Source organism: Silene latifolia, chromosome X, assembly GCF_048544455.1.
Source record: "Silene latifolia isolate original U9 population chromosome X, ASM4854445v1, whole genome shotgun sequence".
NCBI classification, from domain to species: Eukaryota; Viridiplantae; Streptophyta; class Magnoliopsida; order Caryophyllales; family Caryophyllaceae; genus Silene; species Silene latifolia.
The window spans coordinates 4,853,870-4,874,563 of record NC_133537.1 but is presented as its reverse complement, the minus strand read 5'-3'; the positions used below and the strand labels follow the sequence as shown (position 1 = coordinate 4,874,563).

Here is a 20,694-nt window from a genome sequence, read left to right as displayed (position 1 = left end):
TCTTATGGATTCTCGTGCCATGCTTCGTGTATCCCTTCATGCTCACTCCGCGATGCCCATTTCATTACTTTGCTCCCCAAATGCATCATTCCTGCATTAAACATCAAAAGGCGGAAGTATCGACATTCTAACTTAAAAGGCATGTAAATGATATAAACTAGCACGAAAACCGGTCAAGGAGTGAATTGGTGTTTTCTGATTTGTTTTTACCTTCAATTCCCTCCTTGACCAGCCTTACTTTACACACCAATGAACCCCACATAAAGCCACCTATCACCGCCATATTGGTAACCCCTGGAAAGCTTGTACTACCACCTTTCCAAAAAGTCTAAGAACACCTCAAATCGACATCGTTTTCTACCTTAAATATCGACTTAAAGTCACCCTATTGCAAGTGGTTAAACTCTTGTCAAAATGTCGTGTTTTACAAATAAAAAATTATTAAAGGTTGTGTTTTACAAACTTTTTTTTAAAGGTGGTGTTTGGAAAAAAATGTTTTTTAAATGTTGTGTTTGACAAAAAACCTTTTTTTTAATGACGAGAAAACCCCCAACCATTATTTTTTGTGTGTATTGAAAAGTTCAGGTATTCGTAATAGCCTGCAAATCACGTATATCGGTTTGCTCGAGTTCTTGCTATGAAAATCTCAAGGTTTTTTTTGTTAAAAACTACCTTATCTTTGGAGGTATTTGTAAAAATACTACCTTATATTATTTTTTTTGTTTTCAACTACCTTTGTTTTTTTTATTTTTGGTCAATAACTACCTATGCTAAGAGTGTAGACATATTTGGTCTGCTTTCCGGCTTTAACTGATCTCACATGACTCTTTTATGTTTTAATCTTACTAAGGCCGATTTTGGGAAGTCATGAAGTATTCACGCTTAACTTTAGTAGATGTTTGTAGTTATTATTAAAATGTGAAATTCATTAATTTTGCTTATCTGAAGTTAAATTGTGGTTTGGACGCAGTTGATTATTGTTGTTTGATGTTAACAAAGTCATGTAAGATAGGTTAATGTCACTAAATCGACCAAATCTCGCCATATTTTCAGCGTAGGTAGTTTTTGACCAAAAAAAGAGAAAACAAAGGTAGTCTAAAACAAGAAAAATAATATAAGGTAGTTGTTTTACAAATACCCCTAAATATAAGGTAGTTTTTGACAAAAAACCCAAATCTAAATGTAGAATTTTATATAAGATTGATGAAACGTCATATATTTCTTATAACATACTGATCCTCTACAAAGCACCATACAGTAAAAATTAGCAACTTTTTAGACACGTGGTATACGAAAAGTTACTTCACCATTTAGAAAAAACAACAAATCTTTTATTGGACCGTTCTATATCATATGACGGACCCAAGAGAAAATGTTAGCCCGAAATAGGAGGTGGTTAAGTACAATCAAAACAAATCTAAAAGGAGTAGGTCTCCTGAAAACGATATCTCTATTAATAATCTATCTTCTTATTTTGCGGTGCACTCTATATCCTCCACCACCTCCCCACGTCATGTCCTCCACCGCCTTTGATGGCTACAACCACCACCACCTTCCTTACTGCCTCCGTTATCTGTGCCCTCACGACCTTAACGACTGTTGTTGTTACCATCCATCAATTGAAAATAAATTATGAACATCCCTAATAATCATCATCAACAACCCATTCGCGGTCAACAGCAAGCAACTTGGTTTGAAATAATCCAAATTTCATTTTTTTTATTGTGGTTATAATTTGAATGCTTATGATTTTATACTGAAAGCTTATAATTTAAATTCAAAGTTTTTAGCTTAAAATATGCTATTTTCTAAGTCAAAACCAAATTGTGGACTTTAAAAACAAACAATTAACATATGCAAAATATTGACCAATATTTTTAACCGATTAACTTGCTAAGTCATTATAAATCCGCTAATTCGCAAGCTATGTCCAAAAATACATTTTTAAGCCTGACACATATCCGTCTTAAATATTAAAGTCAGGTCAAATGCTAGTATATAAGGATAATAAAGACAATTTTTTTTATCATTTTTGGTGTGATTTGATATGCATTTGATCCGTCTTAAATGAGAATTTATAAAAAAACATTTATCAACTCACCCATTCTGACATGTCATCAACTTTGACGATTACTTTCGTTCTAATATGATGATATGATGATTGAAAAGTGAAAACCCGTCCGCTCCCCTTCCTCTTCGTCCCCCCCTTCATTCCTTCAAGTCATGTCCTCATCACTCCAGCAGCTTCCAGTCCCACTGCCTTTGCAGCAAACACGAATTTCATCAAATTATAATGGCAGATTACTTCCCTTGTTAGCTCTACCACCTTCTTTTCTCTTTTGTAATTCTCTCTCTCAATCTCTTTTTCTTCTTTTGCTTGTTTTTATGGTTTTCTATATGTGCTAAGATTCTTGTTTCTGCTTCTTTGATTCAACTTGCCATTTGTAGATTTCTACGATATAAGTGTATCGTGTTAGAATATATTCCCTTTGTCTCGGTTATTTCTTTACCTTTTATATTTATCGTGAGGAGTATTTTAATCAAAGGTAAACAAATGATTGGGACGGAGGGAGTATTTTGAAAGTCAATGGCTTTAACTTAACTCGCTCATCCGAAAGGATGACTTGAGATAGGTCGGTAATATCTCGAGGATCAATCTAATTTTCTTACCTTATAAAAAAAATGTGCTAAGATTCTTGTTTGTGCTTCTTTGATTCAAGTTGCCATTTGTAGGTTTCTACACCCATTGTAGAACGATATAAGTGTATTGGTTTAGAATATACCCCTTTCGTTCTGGACTGCTGGTTATTTGTTTACCTTTGGTTTTGACGCAAAGACCAAGGAGAGAAGAGGGACCATTTGTAAATTTTGTTATTGAGTGACAAGTGGACAATAGGTTATCCGGATGATCAAATTACCCTTCAAAAATATTTCTAATATAGACAGGTAAACAAATGAATGAATGGAATACCCATAATTGGAATAGGTAAACAAATGACCGGGACAGAGGGAGTATTTGATTAGTCGGAAATGTTGGTGGCTTAGGTTGCGTATCCAACTCAAGTTTATGTCAATTTAGATAATTATTTACTCTCTGCAAACAACACTTTTGATACCAAATGTATTCATGTCTAGGTTAATTTTTTTCAATTTGGTACTTTAATGTTTAGTAGGACACTTTAAATCACGCCTATATTTTAATTGCTAATCTGAGTTACGAAGTATTATTTATTCCGATGAGTTTCTTCAGACTTTCCAATATGTGAGGAGGAATTGCAAAAAAATGTGTAATCTATCTATTGGAATGGAGGGAGTATCATTTAGCATATTTGTTTTAAAAAAACTCTTAACGATCCACCGTTTCTCTTGTTCCTCTGCATTTGTCAATTATTATGAAGACCTTCCGAAAGTGCTATATGTAGATAATGTTGCGGAGGTATTTGGGTGGGTGGGAGGTGTTTGGAAAAGACCGTACAACTACATTTTGATTAGTAAGAAAGATTTCAACTTTCTCTTGGTTCCTGCCCTTCATCACTTACCCTTTGTTTTGATAGAGGGATTTTGAAGGGGGAAAAGGATGTGAAATGGAGGGTGAGCATTTCCTTTGCTTGTTTAGCAAAATGTAGCTGGAGGGATTTCGAGGGGAAGGTTGTCTTATGAGGGACATTAAAATCCCTTCAATGCAGGAAAGGTTTGGAGAAAATACTCTCCTTTTCATTTTCTCTTCCTTTCCATTCAAGCCCTTTCCCTTCTCTCCACCTCCCTAGTCCCTACCCTTCCTTCCCTCTCTTTTTTGGATCTAAACAAATATTTCAATGTTGGAAGGGTTTTGATTTTGAGGTGTGCGTTCACCGGTTGTAAAGGATGATTCATGTTAGCCGACCCCAAATCATTTTGGGATTAAGGCTCTGATGTTGTTGTTGTTGGAAGGGTTTTGATATCCATTGTAGCTTTGTAGGAATGAAATCTATTCTCGCCATTTCCATCCCCTCCAAATTCCTCCAACCCAATTTGCCAATCAAATTAATTCGTCCCTTCCTTTTCCCTTCGAATCCCCCATCCAAACAAAGGGTTAGGGTTTAAATAGTTATAGATATTAGCTTGTGAGCTCTTGATAAATATCAATATGAGAATGTTTCATTCATGACCGGCTGTGGTCTTAAAGCACACAACAGGAATGTAATTATGAGGTTATGGGAAATCTATAACTCTATAGCTTGTAGTAAAAGTTGTTTCATTGTTCACCGTTTTCACATGGTAAATTATTTACTATGTGGTTCTCTTATGTATGTTGCACCCAATAAAGGAAGAAGACTATATAAGTCACGAGGCTTTACATACAAAAAGAAAACATGTTTAGTGATTGAATATTGTGATTGCCTTAGTCATTATGTGTCCAATAGGCTGATGTATCTGTCAAAAATGAAGTAGGGATTTTCACTCTCTAACTTTTGGCTTCAATCTTCCAGTAGGCTTTACATCCGATTGATGCACAATTGCACATGTTCCTAGAGATATATGTTCACCTCATAACTTAAGTGTTTTTGTGACTCTTGTAGTCTTGTTACAGAGTTATTCTTGTTATAATGTTATCTGCTGTAGAAGTGTTTGAACTATTGGTTCATCTTTGTCCTTTAACAGCTCTTAAACTCACTAAACACTGATGCCATAATTTTCATCCAACTGTGTGAACATGATATTTAACATATAAAGTTTCCTGAAACATATATATGTCAATTATGTGTGCAGTTTTTTTAAGTATTTTAATGGTCTACTAAAACTATTTGCCTGTAGTGAGACAAAGGGAAACAAGGAGGCTGAGGTTGGTCTTCAAGATAGTGAGATCTCAGGCGAGTGCTGGGGTTGGACCAAGCAACTATGACGGGGAACCCCAAAATGATGGTCAGAATGTATCTTCTAATGGCTCCACCGATGGCGGTTCTCAACTGTGAGCATCAGTTTTTATTTAATTTTTTTCCTGCAAAGTTAATCAACAATTTGTGTCAAAAAAATAAAATAAAATCAACAACCTTTCTGCTCCGATTTTTCAATACCGTTTTGACCTCTTTTTGTCAGTAAAAATATGTAAATATGATTGCCTTCAAAATGAAGTAAATTATCCGAGGATTGCGAGGAAAACATTCTAGAATTTTGACAGTAAATATTCTGTTGTTCACATTATGACTGCCTGATTGCTGCTTGCATGTCTAAAAACTTGTTAACCTGGAAAAGTAGTGTCAGCGACTTATATATCCTTGTAATGACATGGTATTTTGTCAGTTGATTTACAATAGAGCAGACTCATTGTTTCATATTGACTGATTTGGCAGAGAGAAGCGTCCTAATCAGATTCCTTATCCTCTTTCTATAGCTATGGTGCTTTGTGGGTGTGCTTTAGTGTTTTCACTGATTATGTTTGTGAAAGGAGATCCATCGTCATTGTTGGCAGCAATTGCAAAAACTGGATTCACTGCAGCATTCATGTTGATTTTTGTATCAGAAATTGGTGACAAGGTAGACAATTACTTGATAAAGAATTGATTTTGAACTTGTCTTATCCTCATTTTAGTCTTTTTCATGGAGATGTTTGGTTTCTTTATTATTCTGCTTTTTACGACAAATGGAGTAAGAGTTAATACCACTTAAAGGACCGCGTATCACAAAATTTTGCCTCAAGTTGCTCTTCTTCCTACTTTAATTTTTTTTTTTTCACATACATCTGCCTGCCATATTATTTGGAGAAAAAAGATTGTACATCAGATGTACTACGTCATACTTAATGACTTTTTGTGTATTTTTTTGAGTTCTATAGAGTTTATAAATTACATTTTAGTTTATGATGTCAAAAATCAAATTTTTCTCAGCTTATATGTAACTTTTTTGAGTTATAATGGAATTTTTTGAGATTAATGTTTAAGTAAATGAACTCAAAAACTTTATAATAAAACTCAAAATTTTTACATTAAAACTCAAAAACTTTATCTAAATGCTCAAAAACTATACCATCTGATGTACTACATCGGATGTATAATCCACTTACTGTATTATCTGTCCCATATTTTACCAGTTTTGTCTGTTAAATTTCATCTAGAACATTTGGGATGTGGTTGGTTATTATTTTTTTTTAAATAATGAGAAACAAAGCTTAGATTTCTGTGTGCTTGCTTTGTATACTATGTAGTATTTGGGATTGCAAATATTGATCATTCTTTTTCTTCTGTTATGCACCAGACATTCTTCATTGCTGCTCTCTTGGCCATGCAATATGAAAAAGGACTGGTAATATTTACTCTTTTATCCCTCCACTATTTACCTGCTTGCATGTGTCACTATTTTATGTCGACCACTCTTATGCATGGAGTTTTTATGCTTTTAAAGAATAATCTAGGATAAAAGTTCGTTCATACTGTTACACTTCCTACGTTCTAAATCCGATCATGTGGTTACCTTTTTCACTTTGGGATGAATTAGTCATTTCTTTACCTTTGTGTTTAGGATAAGCTTTTAACTTGTCAAATGAATACCCTATTGTTGCTTAAACTCCACCCTCTTCACGCACAAGGCACGACCCACCACAACCACCTATTGACCTATATCTCCAAAATCCCACGATAATCAATGGGTCTAACATGCATGACACAGATCCCACAACCCCAAACCTACAATACAGATCCAACTCACTCATAACTTTGTTTGTTAATACTTATTCAAGTATACATGTTTATGAGGGCATACATTCGATGTTACAAGGAGAGGACAGACAGACATCGGAGGACATATTTTTGGTGGTGTTATTGTCATCTGTACTGGTGTGAGCAATGATGTGGGACAGTGGGAGGTAATTAAAGAGTGTACATGAGAGAGGAAAAATATTAGGAAAGGCTGTGTAGTCTGGAAAAAATTGGGAATATTCTTGAACTTCTCGTATTGGAGTTTGTCAAAACCAAAGGTAAGCAAATGACTAGGATAAAAGAAGTAGATGTTAACAAATTTTTCATTCTAGGTTACTGAAGAATTTTACACCACGATAGGGCTTTAGTTAAAAAGTGTGCCTCGAGTGCGCCTAAGGCGTGCCTTGGACGAGGCGTTAGCCAAAATGCTTCTTGCTTTTTAAGTGTGCCTTTTAGATAAGGCCCACCTAAAGAGGCGCACTAGTACGTACTTTTTATATTTCTCCTAGATCTTTAATTATGCCATTTCTTTTTCCCATTTTCCCTAACTTTTACTCTTGTGCATGTTAGCTAGCTTGAAAACACCTAAAAAGGGTATTGTTGCCTAAAATTTTATTTGGAAAGTACAATTTTGCTACCAAAAATAGGATGCCTCGAGTCCAAAAGGCGCTTCGGGCTCTTCAATTAAGCAATTTAAAAAAAAAAAGAGAGAGAAATAAGGCTTTCATTGCATGTAACCTGATCTGTCATTTTAGGGTTGAGTTTTTTTGATTTTCTTAGAAGGGGTTCTCCAAGTGTCAAACTTGTATTTTTTTTGAAAATTTTTCTCATGAATTTGGTTTAAAATAAAGTGTCGAAGTTTCATATTAATGTAGGAGTGTTGAGTGTTGGTCACACGTATGCGAGTTAATATCCACAGCCGGAGCATTGACCTGTTGAAATGCTTTATAGATCTCTCTATATTTATTGAAAGAGTTGGGAGTAATATGACATTGATTAATTAAGGTAGTTGTGGAGTGTAGCCACTGTGATGCACATATTGTAGATGTTCAAGTACTTGGTCACTGCTGTTGTCAAACATTTATTTAGAATGCAAGACCTTTCAGTGATTCCACGTGCCCTAAAATACAGATCGCCTATAGTTTTAAATTTCAATTTCGGCCAGTCGTGAAATCAGCTGTTGCGGCTTAACCTCACTTAATTTAGCCTTTATCACCTCAAAATGTGCTAAACTGGTTGCAATGATCTTCGAAACCTTTACATGTCTCGGTATCATCTCCTGTATAAAAACCGGGAGTGTGCGCCTGATCTTATAAAAAAATTAGCGTGTGTTTTCTGCGTATCAGAATATGTTTTGTCAAATTAGTGAACATGATGACTTGTATGTGTTTATTTTTCTGCTCAAGTTAGTCAGGGCCATACTTCTTTATATTCAAGCATTCTTTACACTATAGACTTTTAAGTCAAAATTTGAGGAATAAAACATATTTATGTCTTATGAATCAGGTTTTGTTAGGATCAATGGGTGCCCTTGGTCTGATGACAGTTCTCTCAGTAGTTATAGGCCGCATATTTCAGTCAGTACCTGCTCAATTTCAAACAAGTAAGTGATCAAGACACATTTTACGGGCCTTGTTTGTTTTTTTTGTTTGTCGGTATTACCTATATACCATAAAAGATTAGTCAGAGGCTCCTCCAACTTTCTTTCAGAATACAGACGACAGTTATCGTAGCCGTGAAAGTCATTAATTGCTGGTACAAACGAAATGGGTTTGAAACCTTTTCAGCATAAAACCTGAGCTTCTGGCTCCCTTTACACACAAACTTCCTTTCATAATAAGCTAAAAGTTTTTTGTTGGTCTCTAAGAATTTAACTGTGTATTCTGGGTAGATGAACTTTCTGTAGTCTGAGGCCTTGGAGGATGCAGTTTGAATTCATACGATGAACAACTTGGCTACAAACTATTAGTCGTTGTCATATTAGAGCCAGATATATAGCCAGTAGATTCTTATTATTTCGGGTTATCAGGGTAGTTAATTTTTTTATTAATGCATGTTTTGCAGCTCTCCCCATCGGAGAATATGCTGCTGTGACCCTTTTACTATTCTTTGGTTTGAAGTCAATTAAAGATGCATGGGAGCTTCCTGATGTCAAAGCTGAAAACGAGGGTCCTGAACTTGGTGAATATACTGAAGCGGAGGAGCTTGTGAAGGAGAAAGTAAGTAGCCACATCTTTCTTTGGAAGTATTGTCTGAACACCATTTCGTCTTACCTTGTGCCATTTATCCAAAATACTCCCATGATCTCTTCAATCTGCGCAAGTGGGATAAGAGTATTTATAACGGGTAGGTTGGAGCATAAATAAATGGCTAAGACGAAAAAAAAAATGGAATACATAAACAAATGGGTAAGACAAAGGGAGTAGTAAAAAAATTGTGTGCGCAACTAAAATAACCAGAACAGAAGTTTTTAAATTTTTTGTGATCCTTCAGATTGTTTGATTCAATGTTTTAAATGGGCAGGCATCCAAGCGGCTGTCAAATCCTCTTGAAATTGTGTGGAAATCATTCAGCCTCGTGTTCTTTGCGGTGAGCAATAAATTTCTTTGACTTTGGTGTAATTCTCGACTTAATTAGCTCAATGGCTGTAAATTTGGCCATCCTGTACTATCTATATGCTTTATAACATTCTCTCAGTCATTCATTTTGCAACTAACTACATACGGATTATATCATATATGTGGTCATGTATTTGATGTATCTTAACATCTGAAACAAGCTTTTTCTAATTTCTCAAGGAATGGGGAGATCGATCAATGCTTGCTACCATTGCTCTTGGTGCTGCACAGGTACTTAGTGCTCCCTCCGTTTCTTTGATGTCTCCGAATTTCCTCTTTGGCATGTTTCGTTCATATCTGCCCATTGCCTTTATGAGAAACGGGTACTTTTGTACGTCAAGACCTTTTTTGTTGTTGTGGTATTAGATGTCAGTTTCAGCCTTGAAAGCGATATTGGTCATCATGGCCCGATCTTGGTCGTAGAGCCATTAAAACATGTGTGTTTATGTCAGATGCGGCGTCGTGGCCTAGGTTTAATACCGTGTTTGTCGGGTTTCTTAAATCTGGTGTCACTTTTTTGGGAATTATGGAAGAAACGTAGCAAGTACTTGTTTATAAACAAACACTATCAGGTTCATGTATGAACAATTAAGTTTTAAACTCTCCCAGTCTCCATGGGGCGTGGCAAGCGGAGCTATTCTAGGACACCTAGTTGCTACATCTGTCGCTGTTCTGGGAGGAGCTTTCCTAGCTAAGTACATCTCTGAAAAGCTGGTACGTATTGAACTAATTTTGCTACTAATCAGATTCAGCTATTTGTTGCCATGAATCTCACCCGACTCCATTTTTAGGTCGGCTACTTGGGAGGAGTACTCTTTCTTCTTTTTGCCATAGCAACATTCTTTGGTTTTTTCTAGTTCTTTGTACACGGCTGGAAGAAATGAAAGATGTTCACTTTCGTAAATCTCCAGCTCAAAAAATACTAAAAGATTTTCGTTATTCACTGGTAACTGATATTTTTTGGAGCTAGAAGTGGTGAGAAACGATAATGAAAGTTTAGGGAATAAGGACACGGCATATTGAGGGAATGACTGGGCGGACAGCTTTGCATCGGAAATTTGCAAACTTGCAGATGCAGTTATTAGGTGATGAGACTTGTGTATGGTCTCTATGTTTGATTTGGCGACTGCATTGTTTAGGGCTGTACCTTTTCTTTCGACTTTTGAATAGTAAACCCGGGCAGCTGTTGTAGATCTTTTCACCGGTTTCTCTTAAAAGAGTCGAAGTTAATGTGTAGACGACAATTCTTGTATAAAACCGATGTACACAAATGTTATTGTAAAACTTGTGCAATTTTTTTTTTTTTTTTTTTTTTTTTTTTTTTTTTTTTTTTTTATGGTGCTTCATACATCATACATTCTTAAAAGCAAATACGTCATTTTAGAGGACTCGGGTTTAACACATTGAGGATTCAAGAGACAAAAGTCATGAAGTCATGATCCGCCTCAAGAGCGGTCATATGCTCGTCTTTAAGGGATATTTCTAGTTCCACACTTCCATCTTCACAACCTTGACTTGCATTGACTTTTCCATCTGTCTTATTTCCGGGTCCCATTCGAATAGCTATTGGCTTACCTAACCCGAATTCAAGCCCATACATTTCGAACCTCATAGACCCTCCAATCACGATATTGTTCAACGATCCAGGAACGTTAACATCGTCTTCAGTCGAACATAGGAATCCCGGAGTACTAATAAGATCGGTGATCGTACTGAAATCGTCTTGGATAGATTTACTATCCTTGGCTCTAATTGCATCATTCAGAAGATTGGCCGCCCAACCGATGTCATGGCTTAACAATTCACCCACCTTGCAAATCGCCTTAACATGAATTACATAGTTACCTATGTAATCATTGGATAAAGGTGGTTCAACCCGGGTACGAGTATTGACCGCCACACTACAAACCGTATCCTGGTCAGGGGATTGGTTTCGAGCCCTTGTTATCGATCTCCATATAAACGAGACTAAGCTCTGGAATGAAGACACATTATTCTGAATGCTGCGCCCGTCATTGTTGGCCTTAGCCTTTATCGTTGCCAATGAGTTAGACGAGAAGTGGAAGACTCGGTCTGTTAATGGCCCGGTCTCATGCCTAGTCATGACCTCGTTAAGGTCATGATAAGGTAACTTGATGACCGGACCATGCGCGTACACAGGTACTCGTGAAATCTGTAACGATTTTTTAGTACTTGTACTGTCTGAACAAAAAATCTCCGATAACATGCTCAAAAAATGCATAAAAGATATGCCATCTACGACACTGTGGTTCACAGTAAACCCGATAAAAACACCATCTACAAGTTCCGTTACTTGGATGGATAACAAAGGTTTAGTGTGACCTTCATAATTGATACATTCTTCTCCAAGATCAAATAACTCGCGAACTATAGTTGGCACGCGAGTTGGAGACAGAAAATCAGATATTTTGAGATATTTAGCGGTAACATGGGTTAGCCTTGCTCCAGGACCCTTATTGCAGTCTATGAACACGGCACAAGCATGTTCATCAAGGAATGTCTCGGTCACAATGCGGCCAGCCAAAGGATAGAAATGGAGAAGGGCGATAGAAATCGAGTGTTTCAGGTTATCTAAGAAATTAGTGAGTGTATTATAAGGAGTTGATTGATCAAAGGTGTAAAGGAGTCCTTTTTGAATGGGATAAATGCTTAACATGATAATTTCAGCAGGGTTTAAGAAAATACGGTTTTTTGATGATTCGACTTCGTGATTCGGTTTTATAAAGCATTCTGAGATTAGCTCCATCTTTGATCTCTTGGTAATTACAGTATATTTTTTCAGAATGCTTATATTTGAATTGCTGGTAGTTGTTTAATATAATTAATTTGTTAGGAAAGTGAGGGTATGTTGGGATTAAGTCCAAGTGTGAAATAATGAACTTTGGTAACCCTTAATTCAAGGGAACATGTTCTTGTTTGCTTGGTAGAAAATGTGGACGGAAGATTTGAATGAGCAATTGTACATGAATTTGTGGTATGAACATGTATTCTGCATGATGGTTTGTGAAGTTTCACTTGTTTTCTGGCATAAAAGGAAGCAAATTCGGAATTCTAGAGGGCGCTAGTTAGATCTATCCCTAAATTATTGTCGGGTCCAAATTCGGAGTTGTAATTTGGTCCTGATAATGTTGTATTGACACTATCTTTATAATGGGTTAAGTCTTTTCGGTTTGTCGGGTTTACCTCCGTCTTAAAGGGTTTATTTTCCTCTGGGTTCTCAGCTTATTATTAGCCTGTGATTCATTATATATCGATCGGTCCTTCCGTTGCATGTGGGAGATTGGAGCTAATTTCCCAACAAGTAGCATCAAAGCCACTTCGGCTCTGTCCAACTGGTCTTGTGGTTTGACCGATAAAGATGTCAAAAATATGGGATCTCAGTTTGGAGTACAAAATCTGATGATAAAAAGTAATTTCACCCTCTAGCAAAAGAGGATGAAGGATGTCCATGTACATCTTGGCTTGAAGACAAGCCGAAAAAGTTGAGTGATGCCGACTGGGAGGAGGTTGTGTACTAAGTGTCTAGTACCATTAATGTTAGGGTGCAAATCCATATCCCACATCGGTAGTGTAAAGGTGAAAGATTATCTTTATAAGTGTCTACAAAATATAATAGTAAGAAGTCTTTTGGGAAGGAGACAAAGAGTAAATCCGTGAGGGCTTGACCCAAAGTGGGACAATATTGTACTATTATGAACAGTGGACACCGTTGCAGCAGAGGCTCAACACGAGGTATCGACGCTTCTGCACAATTAAAGGATTTCGTCATCAGCTATGTTAAGATTTACATGGCGGAAAGCTTGACCAATAAGGTCTTGATAACACAAGAGCAGTGGTGGGCGGTCGCCCGCCTTGGAGGCTGAGTTTTTCGAAGTTCTTAGTTAGATTTTTTAAAGTTTTTTCGAGTGTGCCTTATATTATTACCCATCTGCCCCCCTAAAATTTTTCGCCCCCCTAAACTCAAATCCTGGCTCCGCCAGTGTACAAGAGTAAGACTACGTGCATCTGACTCCTATTACTCTGCAATTTGCGGAAACCATTAAGACACAGGGTAATATTGTTGTTGTAGTCCATGTAACTTTTTGATAGACCTTTAAGACTACAATGGGCTGCAACGAATAACAGGGAAGGGCAAGAACCTACCATTTGGAGACTGAGGAGTGACAAATGAATTAGTAGGCCAACTGCAATACATGAAAAATCCAACTACTAAATTACAAACCTTAACATGCAACACTTAATTCTACAAATAGAACATTTCATATCCATCAATTCTCACCCTTTTCAGTTTTCTTAGTTGTGAAATTATTCACCTAATAAGTGAAAACTTGAACAAGTGAGCAAGATCAAGTGATTGTTTAGAAAAAACATGACAAAAAGTGACTATAAATTCTATGAAAATATAACACATATGTAGTTTCATTCACAACATATACTTGCTCGAAATATCAAAATAATGAACACCAATGCGAGACTAATAATATTAGTCGTCTTAGGGATATTTTTACGACATGTGGTTACAGAGGCGAAAGTTGTGGACGCAAAGTTATTATCCGAAGATTTGATAACATTTGTATTTGGAGATTCATTGACGGAGGTTGGAAATAACAATTACTTGCAGTATTCTCTAGCCAAGTCGAATTTCCCATGGTATGGCATTGATTTCGAAGGTGGCCAAGCCACCGGAAGGTTCACCAACGGAAGGACCATCGGAGATATGATATGTACGAAATATTAATATGCAAATGCAAAATTCGTTGTAGCTTAATCAATCACGCTTCATAAAATTATCGAGTAATAAGTTTTATTTTAGTAGGTAACGTTTGTTCTAAATTCTGACCGTGTTATGTTTTTTCTTGTATTTGTATGTAGCTGCACGGCTTGGTATACAATCACCACCACCGTATCTTTCTTTGTTGCCGAATGATGATAAATTGCTCAAAGGTGTAAATTATGCATCTGGTGGTGCCGGAATTCTCAATGACACCGGTCTCTATTTTGTAAGTATCAATTCCTGCATATAATTTACCTTTGACGCCAACAACAACAACATTACCCCATTGTCTTAATGTTTCCCGCAAATTATTAAAGTTGATAAATTTGTGTTTTTTTTGTAACAGATTCAAAGATTGTCCCTAGATGATCAAATCAACTGCTTTGAAAACACCACAATAGCTATCAAAGGAAAAATAGGAGATACAGCTGCTAATAAGCTTCTAAATAACGCGATTTATTTCATGGGAATTGGTAATTTCACAACCCCATTTTTGCTTCAACACAAATTCTCATTTGTGACGTCTCTCGACCAGTTTGAATAATGATAAAAAAGAAAGGTGGTTGTGAGATGTCATAAAATACTTTTTTGTCGCAAGTAAGAATAATATTGACATTGAGTTTACAAACGTGTAGGAAGCAATGACTACGTCAACAATTTCTTGCAGCCGTTTATGGCGGCAGGACAAGAGTACTCCCACGACGAGTTTGTCGACCTCTTGCTCGCCACCTTGGAACAACAATTTACGGTAATCAACTTCTCAATTCCCCTAAGTTATTACACTGTAATGAGTAAAATGTGTACTGCGAAAATCAGTACCCTTAATGTATTATTAGTTCAATTTATTGAAACTTTCGCTCATTAACTACAAAATCTGATTCTGTCATTTTTTTTTTTTTTTTTTTTTTTTTCCAGCGGCTCTATAACTTGGGCGCGCGTAAAGTGTTGTTCAATGGACTCGGACCTTTAGGGTGTATTCCGTCGCAAAGAATAAAATCAAGGAAAGGAATATGCTTGAATCAAGTTAACAAATGGGCTCAAGCATTCAATTCTCAAGTCCAACAATTAAGCCTCAAGCTAAACAAACGTTATCATGATGCACAATTTGGATTTGCTGATACTTACAAAGATGTTCTTGATCTCATTGATCATCCACAAACTTATGGTAAGGATGTACAACATCTTTTCACAAATTTAAAATACTTTACGACACTCTGATCAGTTTTTTACATTTGCTTACAACATAAGAGGTCAAGAACTTTTTTTTTTTTTTTTGGCAGCTGTAAAAATAGGTCAAGAACTAAAAGTATGAGAAATGACATTCTTTACAAAATTTAAAGGTGAAAAAGCAACTTGTATGTACTATGTACATGTGAAAGATTGTCAACTTGTTTCTGTTTAAACGGAAACGTAAAGAAATGACTGAGACACTTAAATTAGAAAAAAGTAAAAAATAACAAGATGGATGCAATATTGTCTAACAGAATGTAAAATCAGTATTATATGGAGTACCTGTTTTAATTTTGAAAAAACTTTTTAGTTCACATTTAGATTTAGATTATGTTTAAAACAGAAACGTAAAGAAATGTGCCTAAATGAGTGAAATGCCTGAAAACAGGGTATATGTGTGAAATGGATCCGATCATTAGAGTAAGTAAAACATAGATTTATCAAGCTGGCATATTTAGCTTAACTAAATGACTGTGATTGCCATAACATTAATTTCTAAATACAATGTACGTATTTAGTTCATGTTTAGATTATGTTTAAAATGAAAACGTAAAGAACTGTATCTAAAGCAGTGAAATGCCTAAAAACAGGCTAAATGTGTAAAAATGGATCCGATCATCAGAGAAAGCAAAACATGGATTTATCGAGCTCCTATATTTAGCTTAATTAACTAATGACTATAATTGCCATAACATTATTTTTTAATTTTTTTTATCAGGTTTCAAAATATCAAATACATCATGTTGTAATGTGGATACAACAATTGGAGGACTATGTTTGCCGAATTCAAAGCTTTGTAAAAATCGAAGAGATTATGTGTTTTGGGATGCTTTCCATCCATCAGATGCTGCTAATCAAGTATTAGCTGGGAAGCTTTTCTTAAGCATGTTCCCAAATACTAACAAAAATGTCACTAAACCTTCTACTCAAAAAAGTCCTCGTAAAACACTTCTACATCCGTGATTTTATATAAGTATGTAAGTCGTAAACAAGAGGTTTATAACTGCCACGATATGAGTTTTTTCTACTAGTGGATAAAATTATACTCAAAAATTAGAGATTTTAATGGTTGTACTGTTTCGATGCAATTATAAGAGTCTATTTTACGTCTTATACAATTCTATCCTACTTAATATTAAAGCAGAAACCATTAACTTAAATTTCTTAATCTTTTTTTATTGTTGATCAATCGAAATTGAATCCCTACAAAACATATTACAAGATTTTTTTTGGAAGACGCCGATATGATGGATGAATACGTGAGTCTCGTCGATGAATACCTGTTCTTTTGGACTTAAAGTCACTTAATTTAAATTTACTTTAGATCTTATAAGTTCAATTCATTTCAGATCCCATAAATTTAGTTCAGATCCTATAAGTTCAGTTCAGTTTATATCCTATAATTTCAGTTCAGTTCATATCCTATAAATTCAGTTTATATCCTATACATTACTTAGTTTAAGTTCACTTCGTATCCTATAAGTTCAGTTCAGATCCTATAAATTCAGTTCAGTTCAGACCCTATAAGTTCAATTCAGATCAGATCAGTTTCAGTCCAAAAGAACATGACCTAACTCTTACATCGTTTGTTACTTGTAGTTTTCACTAATCTTATTGACCCGATTCACCCGAACCTAATTTGGGCGTACGACGACCAATTAGGTGAGGTTGGGTATCATTATTAGGCCATAATGCAATTCTTCAAATCCTCACTCTTATAATGCACAAATACATTATGAGTAGATCGAATTATTAGAACATTTCTCAACATCTATGATCTACAATATAATTGAAGTTCAGTCCAACTTCCGGAATTCGACCAATCGACATGATTTTTTAAGACAATGCTACTCAATTATTTTGTATTACCTCATTCATTTGTAAAAGCAGCAATCCAGGAAACCAACCATTCGTGCAGTTTAAATAAAATATATGAAAGCCAAGTTCATAGAAGGATCCTTTTGTGTGGTAGTTTGTGGGTTTGGTCTGTTAATCAGAGTTCACATCTGAAAAATGATTTAAGACAAAAAACGACCCCAAATCGATAATCCAATTTAAACCGTCCAAAATTGAATCTAATTGTTGATTCGGTAATGACTTGTAACGATCAATGATTCGATAAGTTAGATCTTATGAAACCAAAATGCTAAAAACTTACCTCTAATCTTCAATTCAGCTTACTTCATCTCAATTCAGTTCAAATTTCCATTCAGCTCATTTCAGTTCTGTTCAGCACAGCTCACTTCATCTCATTTAGCTCGAAAGAACAAGACCTAACACAAACAAATTGATTATTCGTTAATGACTTGACACGATCGATGATTCAATAAGTTAGATCTAATGAAACCAAACATCATTAATGACTTTGAACTTAAAGTTGGACAATGCATGCTAAAAACCTACCTCTAATTTTCATGTGAGACCGTCTTAGTTAGGCTCTTAGCTGAGACATCTCACATGAATACAGGATAACCCCTCTCTAAAAGACCCTAACCTCCATCAATCATAAGTAGGCTTAGCCTTAAAATTATTTCACCTTTCAATCAATAGTATGCATATCTATCTTTTATTCAATAAAAGTCTCCTTTTTTTTGTGAGAATCGTTTTCCAGTCCCTTATTTCGGGGATAGACACTCTCTCAAAAACTCGCACCCACCGCCAGAAGTCGAGCTCAACTATGGTGTGTCACAATCAGTAAGTCGATTCGATCTATACCCGATCCAAATAGTGATCTGACCCAATTAGCCAGGAGATGTGACATGATTTGGTCAGATTAATGGAGCCATATAGTTGGAAATGCATAGAGTACAGCTGTGTGTAGCAGAAACACTATTCTATGGCGCATATTATGAAGGTTGGCATTGATTAACCCCAACAACACATGAACACATCTCATGGCTAACTTAACTTCAACTATTAAACTAATACGAGTAATATTTCTTAGCTGTCATGTCCCCTTTACCTTCACTTATATAAACCACACCCTCTCTATTTCCACAAAACAAACACTCTCACATTATAATTTCTAGTAGCCTAGCAGTTAAGACGGAAATAAATTCAGCTTCCTCAAAACAAATACTCTCATATCACCATTTCTCATAGTCTAGAGGTTAAGACTAGTGGTTAAGACGGAAATATATTATCAACGAAATATCGTCATTATTATTACTGAAAGCTTAGTGGTTAAGACGGAAATATTTTCCAGAGCGATGGCGGTTTCTTTCAGCAATAGAAACACTCACACTAGATCAGGTAGCTTCCCTCCAAAATCAAATCTAATGGTCGATAAAATCGAGCTCGAACTCAAAAAACTCGCGAAAGCCGAAGAAGTTTGCACTTCGGAAATCGAATCGATCAACACCGGGTTAACCGGCGTAGCCCGATTATACAAATGTGTGGATCGGGCCCTCAAAACCCGACACCTCCAGGCCCAAACTCAGGCCCAATTCCAAGCCCATCGAATCAACCCGCTAATCGACACGTCATCAAAACTCCTCGAAATCTGCACCACGTCACGAGAAATGCTGACGTCACTCCGACAAGAAGTCGTCGGACTCCGATCACACGGTGAGGCAAACGACGACGCCCACGACGGAGAGAGGTTGTTGTCGTCCTACGTGGCGGCAAGGAGAGAGACGATGACGTTATCAAAAACGTTAGCGATTTCACTGTGTCAACTCGAGCGACTCGCCGGAGAAAACCTGGACCGGAACGAGTCAGAGGTGAGTCGAGTGCTTACGAGTGTAACGATCATAAATATCTCAGTATTACGAACATTGTTTCGATTCATGATGACGAAGCCACGCGCGAGGCCGGCGCGTGTGTTATACGCGCTAGGGTTTAAGAAGAAGGTTACGGGCAAGGCAGCGACACTGCCCTCAAAGAACGGGAATAAGCTGACCGATGTTGATGCTGCCTTAAACGCGGCGTTTTGCGCGTGGGGTAAAGGAAAAGACGAAGATACCCTTGCTGTTGCTCTTAAGAGGTTGGAAGCTATGGAGGTTTCTTTGTTGGAGTTTGAAGAGGGATTGAGTTTTATTTTTAATGTTTTGTCTAGTATTAAGGGTTCTCTTCTTAATATTATTTCCAATTATGTATGAAACGGATCCGAAAACATAACTCTGATGTTTATTAATATCTGTCGATAATCAGGTATATGAGTTGCTTTAGATCTGTTTCGCTATTTAACTCGTTCCTAAATTGTAAGATGGAAGATTTGTAATTTACGAATGTGTAACATTAACTTGACAAATGTGTAGCGAATGTATACAGAAGAATTTATATTCCGATGTTCAGATATATTTCATTTTTAATCCCGTCTTGTCATTTTTGTAGCGTATTCACCTACAAAGTGTAGAATACCTCGATGATTTAACCGATAGTCCATTTGATTAACAAAATAGAGAATACGGTGATTCAATATATGATTTTGGTATAGACAATCACAAGAAAGACCACTTTTGTAGTACTAGTATGGGTGGCGGTAGTAGTATACGGTGGCGGATTTAGGGGGGTTAGTAGGGGTTGTCGCTCCCGCTGGACATTGACACCGCCCCCGCTGGACATTGAAAATTTTGAATTTTTTAGTTAAAATTTTCAATTTTTTTCGAGATTTACTTTGTGACATTATCAGTTTGTCCTGGCTAAGATTTTTCGCCCCCTCTAACGAGAAATCCTTTCTCCGTCTCTGATAGTATGTATGAACTATGAAGTGGTGTGTGTATTTTGTGTGGCAAAATCTTCAAAATTTTGTGCGTTTGTAAACAAAGTCCAGTAGTCCACCATGAATTCATGATGTCTACATGATGTCTTGGCCGTAGGAACTATAGATTACGGAATCGCGGTATATGTGGCTGAAGATATGCTGATTTCCTTGTGGCGACTTGCAAGTATAAAGATTGGCCTTGGCCCGGAGCTGGACCCCGATTAAAGTGACTTGATCTAAAATAGCTGGCCCCGAATCCTTTGAATTATACCATAGTTGATGAGTTGTACTGTTATATTGACGGTTTCATGACATTTTATGTTAGCGTAACCATATGGTTGAGATTTGTCGTGGTAAAATGTTGATGCTAGATGATTCATCCAGATCATGTATATTAAAACCAGATTCTCCGTCTCATTTGGTGTTTCATATCACTCTTAACATGAAATTGTCGATATTGAGTTGGAAAGAAATAGGGAACATGAAACACTTGATCCCTTCTACTTCCTCCGCGTACCCGTGTCTAACACTCGACACTTAAACCTGGGCACGACACTTGGACTCTTCCTTTTTAGCCAAAATATGCGGATTTTTCATAAAAATAGCCGAGTTTAACACTTGGACATACAACCATTTCTTATACCTCTGAACGAGTCTGAGTAACATAGGTTTATC

General features: G+C 36.4%; 2 protein-coding genes and 1 long non-coding RNA gene across 3 annotated transcripts; 2 read left to right on the top strand and 1 right to left on the bottom strand.

Moving 5' to 3' along the window:
• The first annotated feature begins 2,096 nt into the window (after positions 1-2,096).
• Positions 2,097-10,573, top strand: LOC141622424 (protein PAM71-homolog, chloroplastic-like). Its single transcript, XM_074438457.1, has 10 exons — positions 2,097-2,341; positions 4,795-4,948; positions 5,331-5,514; positions 6,232-6,279; positions 8,178-8,274; positions 8,736-8,890; positions 9,195-9,260; positions 9,470-9,520; positions 9,899-10,003; positions 10,081-10,573. Exons 1-10 carry the CDS (start codon positions 2,224-2,226, stop codon positions 10,144-10,146), a joined length of 1,044 nt encoding a protein of 347 aa, XP_074294558.1. The 5' UTR covers positions 2,097-2,223; the 3' UTR covers positions 10,147-10,573.
• Positions 8,903-19,631, bottom strand: LOC141622427 (uncharacterized). Its single transcript, XR_012532964.1, has 3 exons — positions 17,718-19,631; positions 17,473-17,587; positions 8,903-8,985 (listed from the first exon to the last, which is right to left on the bottom strand). It is a non-coding gene; the product is annotated as an uncharacterized LOC141622427 (long non-coding RNA).
• LOC141622425 (GDSL esterase/lipase At5g37690) lies at positions 13,714-16,277 on the top strand. The gene is made up of 6 exons (XM_074438458.1): positions 13,714-14,034; positions 14,183-14,310; positions 14,431-14,557; positions 14,720-14,832; positions 15,000-15,249; positions 16,033-16,277. The coding sequence occupies exons 1-6, from the start codon at positions 13,767-13,769 to the stop codon at positions 16,275-16,277; spliced, it is 1,131 nt and encodes a 376-aa protein (XP_074294559.1). The 5' UTR covers positions 13,714-13,766.
• Positions 19,632-20,694: the final 1,063 nt, after the last annotated feature.